This window comes from Salvia miltiorrhiza, chromosome 5, assembly GCF_028751815.1.
Source record: "Salvia miltiorrhiza cultivar Shanhuang (shh) chromosome 5, IMPLAD_Smil_shh, whole genome shotgun sequence".
NCBI classification, from domain to species: Eukaryota; Viridiplantae; Streptophyta; class Magnoliopsida; order Lamiales; family Lamiaceae; genus Salvia; species Salvia miltiorrhiza.
The window spans coordinates 13,132,334-13,144,873 of record NC_080391.1 but is presented as its reverse complement, the minus strand read 5'-3'; the positions used below and the strand labels follow the sequence as shown (position 1 = coordinate 13,144,873).

Below are 12,540 nucleotides of genomic sequence, written 5' to 3'. Positions count from 1 at the left end.
GATCTTACTTAATTTATAAAACATTCATTTTTCGTCATTTTGATATGTGTTAACTCACAAAAATGAATATTTTTAAATCTTGGTCTTTGATTCTTGCCCTCCTGATAATACAGAGATAACCTTCATAGATTGACTGCATAAGACTCCTCTGTCAAAGCAAGACTTGAAGCAATCGTTTCACGTTTGCAGTAGGAAAATGACGTGGTGGTTGCAGTGAATGTTAGCTCGACAAAAATAAACTTTCAAAGTGTATTTGAGAATGAGCCATCTTATGGCTTTTATAGAGTCTCATGTCGTGGTCAATATGCACCATTTACACGTCTAAATTCCTCATATATCCACTACAATGCACTTTAAAACCGCTAGTCTATCAACCTGTGGAATGTTGGTTGTCATCATGTTCTTGAAAAATAGGAACAACTGCCTGCAATGCACTTTAAAACCGCTAGTCTATCAACCTGTGGAATGTTGGTTGTCATCATGTTCTTGAAAAATAGGAACAACTGCCCTCATTATCTTGGATCATGATTTAACCACTCTCCTACTTATTCAAAACATGGCTAACTACACAAGACACGTTATTTCACAATTAAAGAATACAAAATATAAAAGGAATGAAAAGATTAATAATATATAATTACTTATGGAGAATCAAAGCTCAACTTCAAATAAAACTCATTGAAATGTTGATTGAAATCCAAAACTATTGGTTACAAAATATTATCAACATCCTATCCAATATAGTAGGAGTCAACATTGACTTGAGCATCTACACCTTAAGAGTCCATTTTGGGGCTCTGCGGAGATGGACCCCGCTTAAGAGCCCCTCATCTATACCCATGGGCTCTAAATTTTTTATTTTTATTTTTCTAATTTAAATGCATTTCAAAGTTAAATAAATATAGTTGGCTTTCAAAATATATTTCTTCATTGGATTAAAATTTAAACATTACAATAATTAAAACTAGATTTAAATTACATTAAAAAAAATTAATTCCATCATCGAGGTTTCTTGATTTTGTCAACGAGTTTCATGTGCAATGCCAATTTGTCAGTATATATCTTCGATTAGTTCGCATGGAGAATTTAAAAGTAAAGAGCTTTACGCTGAGTGCGGCTGAAATCCTCAATGCCTTTTGCGACTCGGTCTATTGCGTTGTTGTATTTCACCTTTTCTATGGGCGTCGAGGACTCTGCCTTCTTGCCCTTCCCCATGTCTCGCTTTACCGCTTTTGGGCTTATAGGCCTCGTCATTATGCTCGGGTCGGAGGATGTCGTCTTGTACCCTCCATCTGAGCCCTTCGAATGCTTCAAAGAGTGGACATTCTCGACGGTCGATGCAAAATACTGATATTTGTGAAGAACTCGCCAAGTTTTAAATATTTGAATGGAGCCACATAGTTTACTTGATAGCTTGCTAAGCTTGTTCAGTGATTTGATTATTACTCATGCCGCTCCTCCTTTTAGCTCAACAGTTCTCGTAGATGGACTCTCATTGCTTAACGTTCTTTTTGGACGCGTTGAGAGCGCGACTTGATTTGCTTGTTGTCACGAGTTAGAGTGCTGGAAGGCCAAATTTCGTTGAATTTTTGGATAATCTCTCCCCAATAGATGAGTGTCTTTTGATCGGTGGGTGGCCTCCACCCAAAGTGTACAAACAAGCAGTGCGTAACTTTGCCGTTTTGGGGAGAGAAGGAATATCCTCAAGAGAGTATCACTTGAGACATAATAAATGTTTGATAGATAAAATGTTGAGTGAGAAAAAGATTCATTACTTTTTAAAATAAGTGATAATGTATTCTCAAAAAAAAAAAGTGATAGTGTATGATAGATAATGCATGAAATTATATTTTAAAATGAAAGTGATAATTTTTTATGGGACAAAAAGGTATATTAGTAAAAGAAAATGTGAAATAAATCAATAGCTTAGTAATGAATCCGGACAAATGGTGGGGCAAAAGGAGAAAATATTTTTGAGAGCAATGTAGGGGGTTACCTATCGACTGATCGACATGACTTTAAATTAAAAAAGTATACAACATGTAGGGGTGAGCAAAAAATCCGAAACCGAATAACCGAACCGATCCAAACCGAAATTTTAAAATATGGTTCGGTTTTTTTGGTTTTTCGGTTCGGTTCAGTTTTTTTTTTTTCATAAAATTTCGGTTTTTCGGTTCGGTTCGGTTCGGATTTTTTAAAACCGAACAAAACCGAAAAATCGAATTATATTTATAATATATATAAATATATATATATATATATATAATATTTTAATTACAATTTTATAAATTCTAGCTTCTAATATTTTTTTAATTTTATAATTTTTTTTTTGGAATTTTCGGTTTTTTTTCAAAAATTTCGGTTTTTTCGGTTTTTTTTCGAAAATTTCGGTTTTCTTCGGATTAATTCGGTTTTTCGGTTCGGTTCGATTCGGTTTTATTTATAAAAATTTCGGTTAATTCGGTTCGGTTTGTTCGGTTAATTCGGTTCGGTTCGATTTTTTTTTAAACCGAACTAAAATATGATTTGATTTGGTTTTAGCAAAAACCGAACCATATAACCGAATGCTCACCCCTAACAACATGTACTAGTTTATTTAGTGCGGTGGCTTTAAATCGTACGGAGCTATGAAATACTCGAAATTACGACTGTGGCACTGCCAACTACCAAAAGCGAGTAGAAAATGATTCGTCTTCGTCAGCGTCTTTGATTTCTAGTCTTCGCCTCCAAGTCTTCTGCACTCTGTTTAAATCTACCTGATCTCTCTCTCTCTCAGAGGATGGTTTAGTTTACAGTCCATTTGATGATGATCGGTGGTTGCATCTCGAGCTCCAACCTTACTCATCAGGTAAATTCTTCTTCATTTTCTGCTTCTCCCCGCAGGACATATCAATACTAGCTTTAACTGCTTGAAATCTATTCATAGATCAAATCTACTAAAAGTTTTTTGGTCGTATCTTTGGTTGGAATTTGCATCTGAATTTCTTTAAATGGATAAATGATGATGGCATTTTGATACAAATAGTATATGATACGAAAGAATAGAATATAGGAAATCTGAATCCTTGAAAATCATAAGCATGAAACTTGTCTTTCATTGGCTGTGTCTGTTTCGAGACTAAAAGAATCAAGTGCAAGAATTAATGATTGAGAGAAAGTCACAGTAATAGTAGAAACCCATGAAAGAGTAAACTTGATTCTCTTCCTCAGGTGTGGTTTCTCTGAGATGTTGTGAGGAAGAAAAAAATGGGAATTCTTCAGAGCAGCTGCAGAGCCAAAGAAGAAGAAGATGAAATCCCAATTTATCCAGATTTCCAGAATCATTATATATCTTGGTCGCCTAAACTATTAAAACTGAGCATTTTGATCTACAAAGCTTTAAAAGGCATCTTGCGGAAAATTGGTTCCATCTTCTCTGATGCAGAGCCATTACTCCCGGTTCCAAATCCGGCATCACGCGGCATAAGCACTGAACCCTTACTGCTTCAAACTCCTCCTCCCATTTCTGATGATGAAGATTTGGAGTGTGACGAAGAAAACTACTTGTTAGGCTCAGCAGAAGAAGAAACAGTGGTAGTGGAGATAAAGACTAGTTTCATTCAAGAGAGGTGGATTAAGCACTACAGCAGCGGGCATCGAATACTGTTGGTGGGAGAGGGGAATTTCTCCTTCTCTGCTTGTCTCGCGCTGGCGTTTCATAGCGCTCCCAACATCATTGCCACATCTCTAGATTCCCGAGGTATATTTCACTACTATAATTACAACAACAACATCAGCATGTATATGTATCTTGTTTGTGGGTTTTGTGTCAGCATTTCTAGAGAAGCATTATGACAAGGCTTTAAGCAACATTGAGGAACTAAGGAGCAGGGGAAGCAAGGTGATGCATAAGATCAATGCCACTACAATGGCCAATCATCAACTGCTCGCACACCTTAAATTTGATCGCATCATTTTCAACTTTCCCTACGTTGGATTGAAAGGTTTCAAGAATTTGCCGCGCCAATCTCAACTTGCGTAAGCCAAACCCAAATTGGTTGTGATTAGGTTAGTTTTATTAGTGATGAGTGATGTGTGTATGTGCAGATGTCAGCAGAAACTTGTGAGGCAGTTTCTGGAGAATGCGAGAGAGATGATAAAGGAAAATGGGGAGATTCACATAACACACAAGACCAACGGTTTCCACGGCGAATGGAGGGTGGTGTCACTTGGTCGCGGCTGCGGACTCAGGTTGATGGAGGCCACCAAATTCAATTATCTCGATTATCCAGGCTACAACACCAAGTGTGGATTTGGGGGTAATGGAGACTTCAATTGCAACCCCAGTAAAACCTACAAATTCCAACGTTAATTATGTATATGCACGTTGCCTCTATATATGTATATGTTTTTCGGAAATTATGAAATGGTGTGATAAAAGTTAGACGGATTGTAGTGGATCTGCTCTATCCTCACTATCCATCCTCTTCTTCAATATCTCGCCATTCTTCTTCAATAAAAGTCTAAATTTTGATAGATTTAATTTCTGAGTATATGTGGGTGTTTATATGTACATTACTTTAACTTATCACGTGGGATTTTTTTTAATATAGAAATTCAATATGCTCCGTATCTTCTATAATAACAGTTCGCGCGTGATATAACACATAATTAATTATATTAAAAAATTATGTCATATATAATCTTCCTTCATACTAGAGTCTGAATTAAGTTGGCATTAATAATGTGGGACATTGATGTTGCAATGAGTAATAGATATATATTATTATCGAATGCAAAAATGTATCAAGAATAATAATTTGTCACAAGTTGAATGTTTTAGGTACGAAAAAAAAAATGTGTATTTTATGTGTAGGTGAAAAAGTGAAAATATGTTTAAAGGGTAAAACTTTTACCCAAAAAGAAAAAAATCTCACTTATAGTGAGACACTCAAAATAGAAAGAGTCTCACTTATAATGAGACGAAATGAGTAATAACTTTGTAGTATAAATGACTACTTCGCTTAAAAAATACTCCCTCCGTCCCTGAAATGGCTTCCTCTTTGGGGACGGCACGAGTTTTAATAAAAAGTTGTAAAGTGTATTGATAGTGGAGAAAAAGTGATATAATTATTATTGGAAGTTGTGAAAAGTGTTATAATTAGTATTGGGAGTGGTGAAAAGTGAAAAGTAAGAATAAATAAAGTATTATTAGTGGTGGGGTAGGTGTCCAAAAATGGAAATAAAGAAAGAGGAAGTTATTTGGGGGACGTCCCAAAATGGAAAAAGAGAAAGTTATTTTAGGGACGGAGGGAGTATATATATAAAAGAGATTACTCGTGTCTTGTGTATTCACCTTTCAACGTTGCATAATTCAGTGATACAATGATGAGTCATCTTTTTTTATTTCCTAGGAAAATGATGAGTCACCTTGTAGGATGGTGGACGCTGTTTTTTTTCTATCTCGCCAATAGAATAATATCCTCCCACTTAAAAATTTGATAAGGTGACTCATTGTATTGTCGGATTTTATATAACGAAATATTTTTTTAAAAGAATTGAGAGATTTTTTTATAAAAAATAAAAATTGAAAATATTTTTAGAAAGTACTAAAAGTTACAAACATAAAACATAAGTGATCCTAATATAAATAAAAATAATGATAGATATATATATTTGATGCATCGCAATTCGACACTCATTATAACAAATTCGAAGTAGCGTGCATTAGGTAGTACCGTAGTATATAGGGTTGGGAATCGGGTATCCTACCCAAAAAAATCGGGTATTCGATCCCGAATAAAACCAAAACCCTATACCCGACCCCGAACTCGAAAAAAAATCGGGTACCGTAATACCCGACTCGGGTACCCGAGTCGGGTATTCGGGTACCCTAAATTACCCGATCAAAATTGCATCTTTCAAGTCAAACTGTGAAAATCGGGTATCTCGGGTATTAGGGTACCCGATTTGGCTTAATCGGGTATTAGGACCCTAATACTCGAAATACCCTATTTTCTTTTGAAAATTTTCGAAAATTTTTGAAAATTTTTGAAATTTTTTCGAAAAATACCCAAATTAAAATTGAATTTCAATTCAAAATTTTACAGATTTTTAAATTAAATTTAATTAAATAATTTTAAATTATTAATTAAAAAAATCGGGTATTTCGGGTATACCCGATACCCGATTTTTTAGCACCCTAAATACCCGAACCCGACCCCGACCCCTAATTTTTCGGGTATAGGGTACCCGATACCCGATTTTTTTGGGTCGGGTAATCGGGTACCCTATACCCGAACTCTATCTTCCCACCCCTAGTAGTATACTAGTAGTACGCAGGATACTGAAATTTCAATGGCTAGTAAAATTGATGTGCAACACCGTTTGACAATGTATTTATTGAAAGATCTGAAAAATTTGAAATAAGAAGGTGTTTAAAAATAAAAATCCTAATACTCATAGAGTGATGGATGATATTATTATTAATACGTGGAAATGGTTGAAGGCTTACTTTTTAAATAAGTTTGGCTACTCGATCCATGATTGATTTTTGGATCCTTATAATTATCTTCCGACGTAGTTTTTTTGTCGTCTGCGGTGTGGGGTTTTTGTATTTTAATTCACTTTGTATGGGCTTGAGTACCCTTGTACTCCTCCTCTTTATAATTTGATTTTACCGTAAAAAAAAAAAGCACAAAAGTTGCCATGTTTTGCTTAGTAGCTTACCCCTAACCCCAAAACGTGCCTATAAAAATCACATCCTCGATTGCCGGAGTTACCCCTCCGGTTTCCCCCAAATACGCCATTTCCGTCGTAGCAAACCCTGACTAGTCACTACTCAAATAAAATATGAAGACAAAATCTTATAAATATTAGGAGGAAATCGTGAATCCGATCGCGACGTCCGATGGATAGCGAAGCTAATCAGAGATGGATTAAGTATTATTCATCAGCCCACAATATACTCTTAGTTGGCGAAGGCGACTTCTCATTTTCTCGGTGTTTGGGGATGGCTTTTGGCTCTGCTACTAACATCGTCGCCACTTCTCTCGACTCTTACGGTATATTTCTTTCTCACTTTCTTTGTTTATCAATGATTACTACTTAACAATCTTGTTCCTTATTTTTCGCACGATTTCTTGAAAAAATTTCTATTATGCATGTGTCTAGCTTGCTGCTATGTTGGATTTTTTTCCTTGCATGCCCATCTTAAAGTTTGGGCGGGCGCGTTTTTCTTTTTCATTGATCGATTGCACGGCTATTGTTACGCAAGTTGTTTGTTGTAGACCTTTTTTCCGTTCGTGGTTGACTCTTGAGCCCTATTTCAAAATTTGTGCTGTTTTGGGTAGATGTTTGGAGGAAAGATATAGATATTGGAGAAGGCGAGGCGATCGAAAAGGCTCTTTGTATATTCTCAAAAAAAAAAAAAACTCTTTTGTATATTCTCAAAAAAGTAACCCCTTTTCTGTCTAAAGGCCGGCTAATTATTTGTGAGATTTTGTTCGTTTGATTTTCACCATGAGCCCCCTTCTTTTTGTCCATTAAGACCAGATTGCATAGAAATGCAAATTGAGTTATGATACCAATGTATTGGAAGATTAGAAGTTTGGTGTGAATGAGTAGAAAATCTATTCTACTAATGTAAAATTCGAGGTTTTCATGTCCTTGTATAATCTGAGGATGGATATTATAGTAATTCTTGGGGGATTCTTCAGAATTTTTATATTGATGTTTATTCTTTACCCTAGTCCTAGTGCAGTCTACAATGTGGTTTTTCCCTTATTAGGATTAGTTGCATTTGATTGTTATACATCATGCTAAGCTATCTGGTTATGCAATATATCCTCCTTCCACGTGATTAATGATTGTTCCTTGAATCTACAACAGATGTATTACTCAACAAATACAAGTCTGCGAAAGACAATTTGGTGAGTTTGGGAAATCTAGGGGCGTCTTTGTTACACGGAGTGGATGCAACCAAAATGATGACTCATCCTCAGCTCCAATACAAGAAATTTCACCGGATTATTTATAACTTTCCTCATGCTGGTTTTCAAAAGAGGGAAGATCATCCGGTCATGTTGATGTGAGCCTCTGTTCTTTGCTTAAGGGGGTGGTGAATATGTCTTACTTTGTTTATTAGGAAATCTTTTCTGATTTGTTAGCTGAGTGTAGAATCTCTTGTTTATTTTCTTTTGCCTTTTCCCTTTACCCCCTCATAACCTATTATCAAGAGTTTTTTCAAGTAAGCTTTTGTTGGAAACTGAGAATTATTCGAAGAAGTAGTTACATTATCTATCTATGATGCTAATCCTTTTATTTTTAACTTTGTTGTCGAGCCAGGCCTTGTAACTGCTATTTTACTGTTTACATCAGTTTGTTGTTGCTTTCCGGCTTCCTCAAAACTTTCTGCGAATGTATAGGATGCATAGGGAGCTTGTCCGTGGATTCTTACTGAACGCTAGCAGCATGCTGGATTTTGATGGCGAGATTCATGTGAGGCACAAAACGACGGCACTCTTTGACAGGTGGAAAATAGAGGATCTGGGATCGGACTGTTCATTAGTTTGTATCGCGCAAGATGAATTCAGGATAGAAGACTATCCTGGGTATAATAACAAAAGGGGGTCGAGTTCCAGAGCTGATGAGCCGTTTCCACTAGGCGCTTCAAAGACCTATAGGTTCAGACTGTGCCCCGTTGCTGTGAATAGTCTGATAATGAGGAAGCTGCATTTGATGCCTCAGATGTGCACGAGTGCTCCCGCTGGTGTGCAACAGCAGGTTCCAATGGCTCCTTTCACACCTCAGGTGTTTTCAACTCATCCCCTCGTCGTGCAGCCCCAGCCTCCGTTCATGAATGTTCATGATGAATGCCTGAGAATATTTGGGAGATATTTAAAGCATGTGGAGGAAACATTTGGAGACACTAGTTATGATGTGTGGCATTCAGTGGTGGACGCCTTGTGGTGTGGTTACGAGATGTACATGAGCAATGCTGCACCGGGGACTGGGACACCACCGTCGAGTGGTTTTATCAGCATTTTGGAAGAACTTCACCGTTTGAGCAGTTCAAGATACGAACGACTGAGGCAGTCGTTGTTTCGTCATGATTTGAGGTAAAGTTGCTGGGAAAAAAAATTCATCTCTCAACTGTAAAAACATCTTTTTGCCATTAACTTTGGATGGAAATCTCTGGAGAAACTTGTTAGTATATCCGGCTGGAATCACTGGTATGGTGGTGAGGAGTTTATGCTGATACTTGACAACTGACTCTGTAAGTTATAAAGTTTATTTTACTGTAAATGTTGCACGCTTTGAATTCAATATATCTCAAAATATTGGGTATATGCCATTTGCATAACTCGTGTAGTTACTAACTATACCCAACTACTTGGATGATAATTTGCAGTTGTACACAGCTCTTTACCTTTTTGCTTTAGCAAAGACGACTGTAGCAAATGCAAAAGTCCAACGAAATTCACTTGGGAATTGGGATTCCCCAATGAACTTTAGGGGTCGGTTTTCTTGATTATAAATTTATCATAAAAATATGAAGAAAAAAAACCTCTTTAATTCATTCTTTTTTTAAAAAAAAATAGAAAAGAATTTCAGCATTACTTATTTCTTTTTTGGGTTAATTGCATGTAATATCATGAACTTAACGCGAAATCCAAATTTAGCACGAATTTAAAAAGTTCCAATTAATATCAGTATCTATGCCCCGTGTCCAATTTTAACACCGTTTTTTGACGTGGCTTGTCGGCACATGCTTCGATCCTACGTGTCGTTGACGTGGCTTGCCGGTACAAGCTTCCGACCGGCGAGCCAAGCTCTCTCTCTCTCTCTCTTCCGCCGCCTTCACCCTCACCTCCTCCTCTTCCACAGCCTACACCTCTCACCTCCTCCTCGCGATTCCGGCGATGAGTGCCGCCGCCTCCACCCTCACCTCCTCCTCTTCCACCGCCCACGCCTCTCACCTCCTCCTCGCGATTCCGGCAACGAGTGCCGTCGCCTCCACCCTCACCTCCTCCTCTTCCACCGCCCATGCCTCTCACCTCCTCCTCGCGATTCCGGCGACGAGTGCCGCCGCCTCCACCCTCACCTCCTCCTCTTCCACCGCCCACGCCTCTCACCTCCTCATCGCAATTCCGGCAACGAGTGCCGCCGCCTCCACCCTCACCTCCTCATCTTCCACCGCCCATGCCTCTCACCTCCTCCTCGCGATTCCGGCGACGAGTGCCGCCGCCTCCACCCTCACCTCCTCCTCTTCCACCGCCCACGCCTCTCACCTCCTCCTCGCAATTCCGGCAACGAGTGCCGCCGCCTCCACCCTCACCTCCTCCTCTTCTACCGCCCATGCCTCTCACCTCCTCCTCGCGATTCCGGCGACGAGTGCCGCCGCCTCCACCTCTCACCTCCTCCTCGCGATTCCGGCGACGTGTGCCGCCAATTCTAGAATTTTCTGAATTTTCAAACCCTACCCCCAATTCCAGAATTTTCAGTCGCGCCGCCGCCGCCCTCTGCGCGATTCCCCTTCTCGGCGACTCCCCTCCTCGCGACGCCGCCACCCTCATCATTCTGGTAGGCTGAGGTGGGGGGAAGGGGGGGTCGGGGTCGTCGCGCCGCTCTCTGCAAACCCGCCGATTTTAGCCCCCTCTCTCTCTCTCTCTTCGGAGTACGTGGCAATGACGTGTCTACCGGAAGACACGTCATTGCCACGTGGTTCTGTCGGAAAACAAAACGGTGCTAAAATTGGACATGGGGCATAGGTAGTGATATTAATTGGAACTTTTTAAATTCGTGCTAAATTTGGATTTCGCGTTAAGTTCATGATATTACATGCAATTAACCCTTCTTTTTTTCATTTCAAGAAGGAATAATATTATCACAAGAATACCTTATGATAATATTATCTTTTCTTAGAGTGAAAGAAATGATAAGAAATAGTGATTTTTTAAGATAAATAAAAAGAAAGGAGGATTTTAAAAATAGAATCTTTTTATATTTTAATTTCTTATGATAAATTTAGAATTCAAGTGAACGCTCCAAATGGATCAGCATTAAAAATGTACCGACAAAACACTAAAAAGGTTTTAACAATCGACTTTTCCAAAAAACTGTGAAACAATGTCTAGGGTTCAGCATTGAACATTACACGTCTAGCATCAAAAAATAGATGGTCAATAGTAGTTCCAATTTCACACCGTAATGCATGTTTTTACTTGATCTATATCCTAATCCTCGTAATAGTTTTCTGTGTTTTGAAGGATTTTTAGGTTTTCTTGTTATTTTCTATACAACCGTATTTAATTAATATCCTAATCCTCCTATATGTATCAGTATTACCATAGTAAGATTATATGAATAAATATAAATAGTGTAGAGTAATGAATACAGGCAAATGTGGGGTTAAAATACAATAACTATTCTTCAGATGTACTGGGTGCCTTTAAAATATAAAAATATACTACAATAACTATTCTTCAGATGTATTACCGATTCGGGTATTCGGGTACCCGAAATACCCGATAGTTTTTACAAAAGCAGCAGCAAATTCAGTCGAAAAGCTGACCAAATTCGATGACCAAATTCATACACCAAATCAGACCAAATTCATACACCAAATCGGATATTTCGATGACCAAATTCATACAGAAAAGCTGACCAAATTCGATGACCAAATTCATACACCAAATCAGACCAAATTCATACACCAAATCAGACCAAATTCGATAACACATACAGATCTGTATTTAAAAAAAAAAAAAAAGAAGAAGAAGAAGAAGAGGAAGAAGAAGAAGACGGGCGGCGAGGGGCGCCGCTGGGTCGGGGCGGGGCGGCGAGGGCTCACGTTATGCTCGTAGTTGGAGAAGGCTCGCGGCGGTCCGGCGGGTAGGTGGAGAAGGCTCGCGGCGACTCCAGAGGGACCGAGGGATTGAAAGAGAGAGAATTGAGAATCTGAATTTGAGTCGGTGGACTCAATCACTCAATACAGATGTTAGAGAAGAGATAGAGAGAGTTGAATAGTCAATTAACTTTAAATAATATAATTGATTAAATAAAATATATATATAATAATAAAAAATTCGGGTATTCGGGTATACCCGATACCCGATTTTTAGACCACCCTAATACCCGAACCCGACCCGATACCCTAATTTTTCGGGTATTGGGTACCCTATACCCGATTTTTTCGGGTCGGATAGTCGGGTACCCGATACCCGATACCCTATCTTCCCACCCCTAACAATATGTAGGTGATGAGGAGTAATATGTGCAGAGTAGGGAAGGAATACGAATCAGAGGAATCGACCCCATTGGCGGGACGAATATGGCAGAGGAGATACACTCGCCAGAGAAATCACCATCCTCAGAGAAGTCCTCCACACCAGAGAAGTCATCCACGTCAGAGGAGTCCTTCATGCCAGAGAAGTCATTACCGCCAGAGGAGACGCCCTTGCCAGAGAAGACGTGTTTACCAGAAGAGTCACCTCCACCAGAGATGTCAACATCACCAGAGAAGACGCCTTCGCCAGAGAAGACATTTCCATCAGAGGA

At 38.7% G+C, this 12,540-nt stretch overlaps 2 protein-coding genes across 2 annotated transcripts; both read left to right on the top strand.

Moving 5' to 3' along the window:
- Positions 1 to 2,603: 2,603 nt before the first annotated feature.
- Positions 2,604 to 4,423, top strand: LOC130986130 (uncharacterized protein At4g26485-like). The gene is made up of 4 exons (XM_057909415.1): positions 2,604 to 2,848; positions 3,211 to 3,739; positions 3,813 to 4,017; positions 4,087 to 4,423. The coding sequence occupies exons 2-4, from the start codon at positions 3,247 to 3,249 to the stop codon at positions 4,349 to 4,351; spliced, it is 963 nt and encodes a 320-aa protein (XP_057765398.1). The 5' UTR covers positions 2,604 to 2,848; positions 3,211 to 3,246; the 3' UTR covers positions 4,352 to 4,423.
- A 2,216-nt stretch (positions 4,424 to 6,639) lies between these two features.
- LOC130986129 (heavy metal-associated isoprenylated plant protein 41-like) lies at positions 6,640 to 9,327 on the top strand. Its single transcript, XM_057909414.1, has 3 exons — positions 6,640 to 7,043; positions 7,870 to 8,068; positions 8,406 to 9,327. The coding sequence occupies exons 1-3, from the start codon at positions 6,890 to 6,892 to the stop codon at positions 9,100 to 9,102; spliced, it is 1,050 nt and encodes a 349-aa protein (XP_057765397.1). The 5' UTR covers positions 6,640 to 6,889; the 3' UTR covers positions 9,103 to 9,327.
- The last annotated feature ends 3,213 nt before the right edge of the window (positions 9,328 to 12,540 follow it).

Bases quoted from the DNA above. Each gene is read 5' to 3' on its own strand.
- LOC130986129 (XM_057909414.1), top strand. From the start codon at position 6,890: ATGGATAGCGAAGCTAATCAGAGATGGATTAAGTATTATTCATCAGCC. The intron at 7,044-7,869 runs GTATATTTCTTT...AATCTACAACAG, and splicing joins CACTTCTCTCGACTCTTACG to ATGTATTACTCAACAAATAC. The intron at 8,069-8,405 runs GTGAGCCTCTGT...GCGAATGTATAG, and splicing joins GATCATCCGGTCATGTTGAT to GATGCATAGGGAGCTTGTCC.
- LOC130986130 (XM_057909415.1), top strand. From the start codon at position 3,247: ATGGGAATTCTTCAGAGCAGCTGCAGAGCCAAAGAAGAAGAAGATGAA. The intron at 3,740-3,812 runs GTATATTTCACT...GTTTTGTGTCAG, and splicing joins CACATCTCTAGATTCCCGAG to CATTTCTAGAGAAGCATTAT. The intron at 4,018-4,086 runs GTAAGCCAAACC...GTGTATGTGCAG, and splicing joins CCGCGCCAATCTCAACTTGC to ATGTCAGCAGAAACTTGTGA.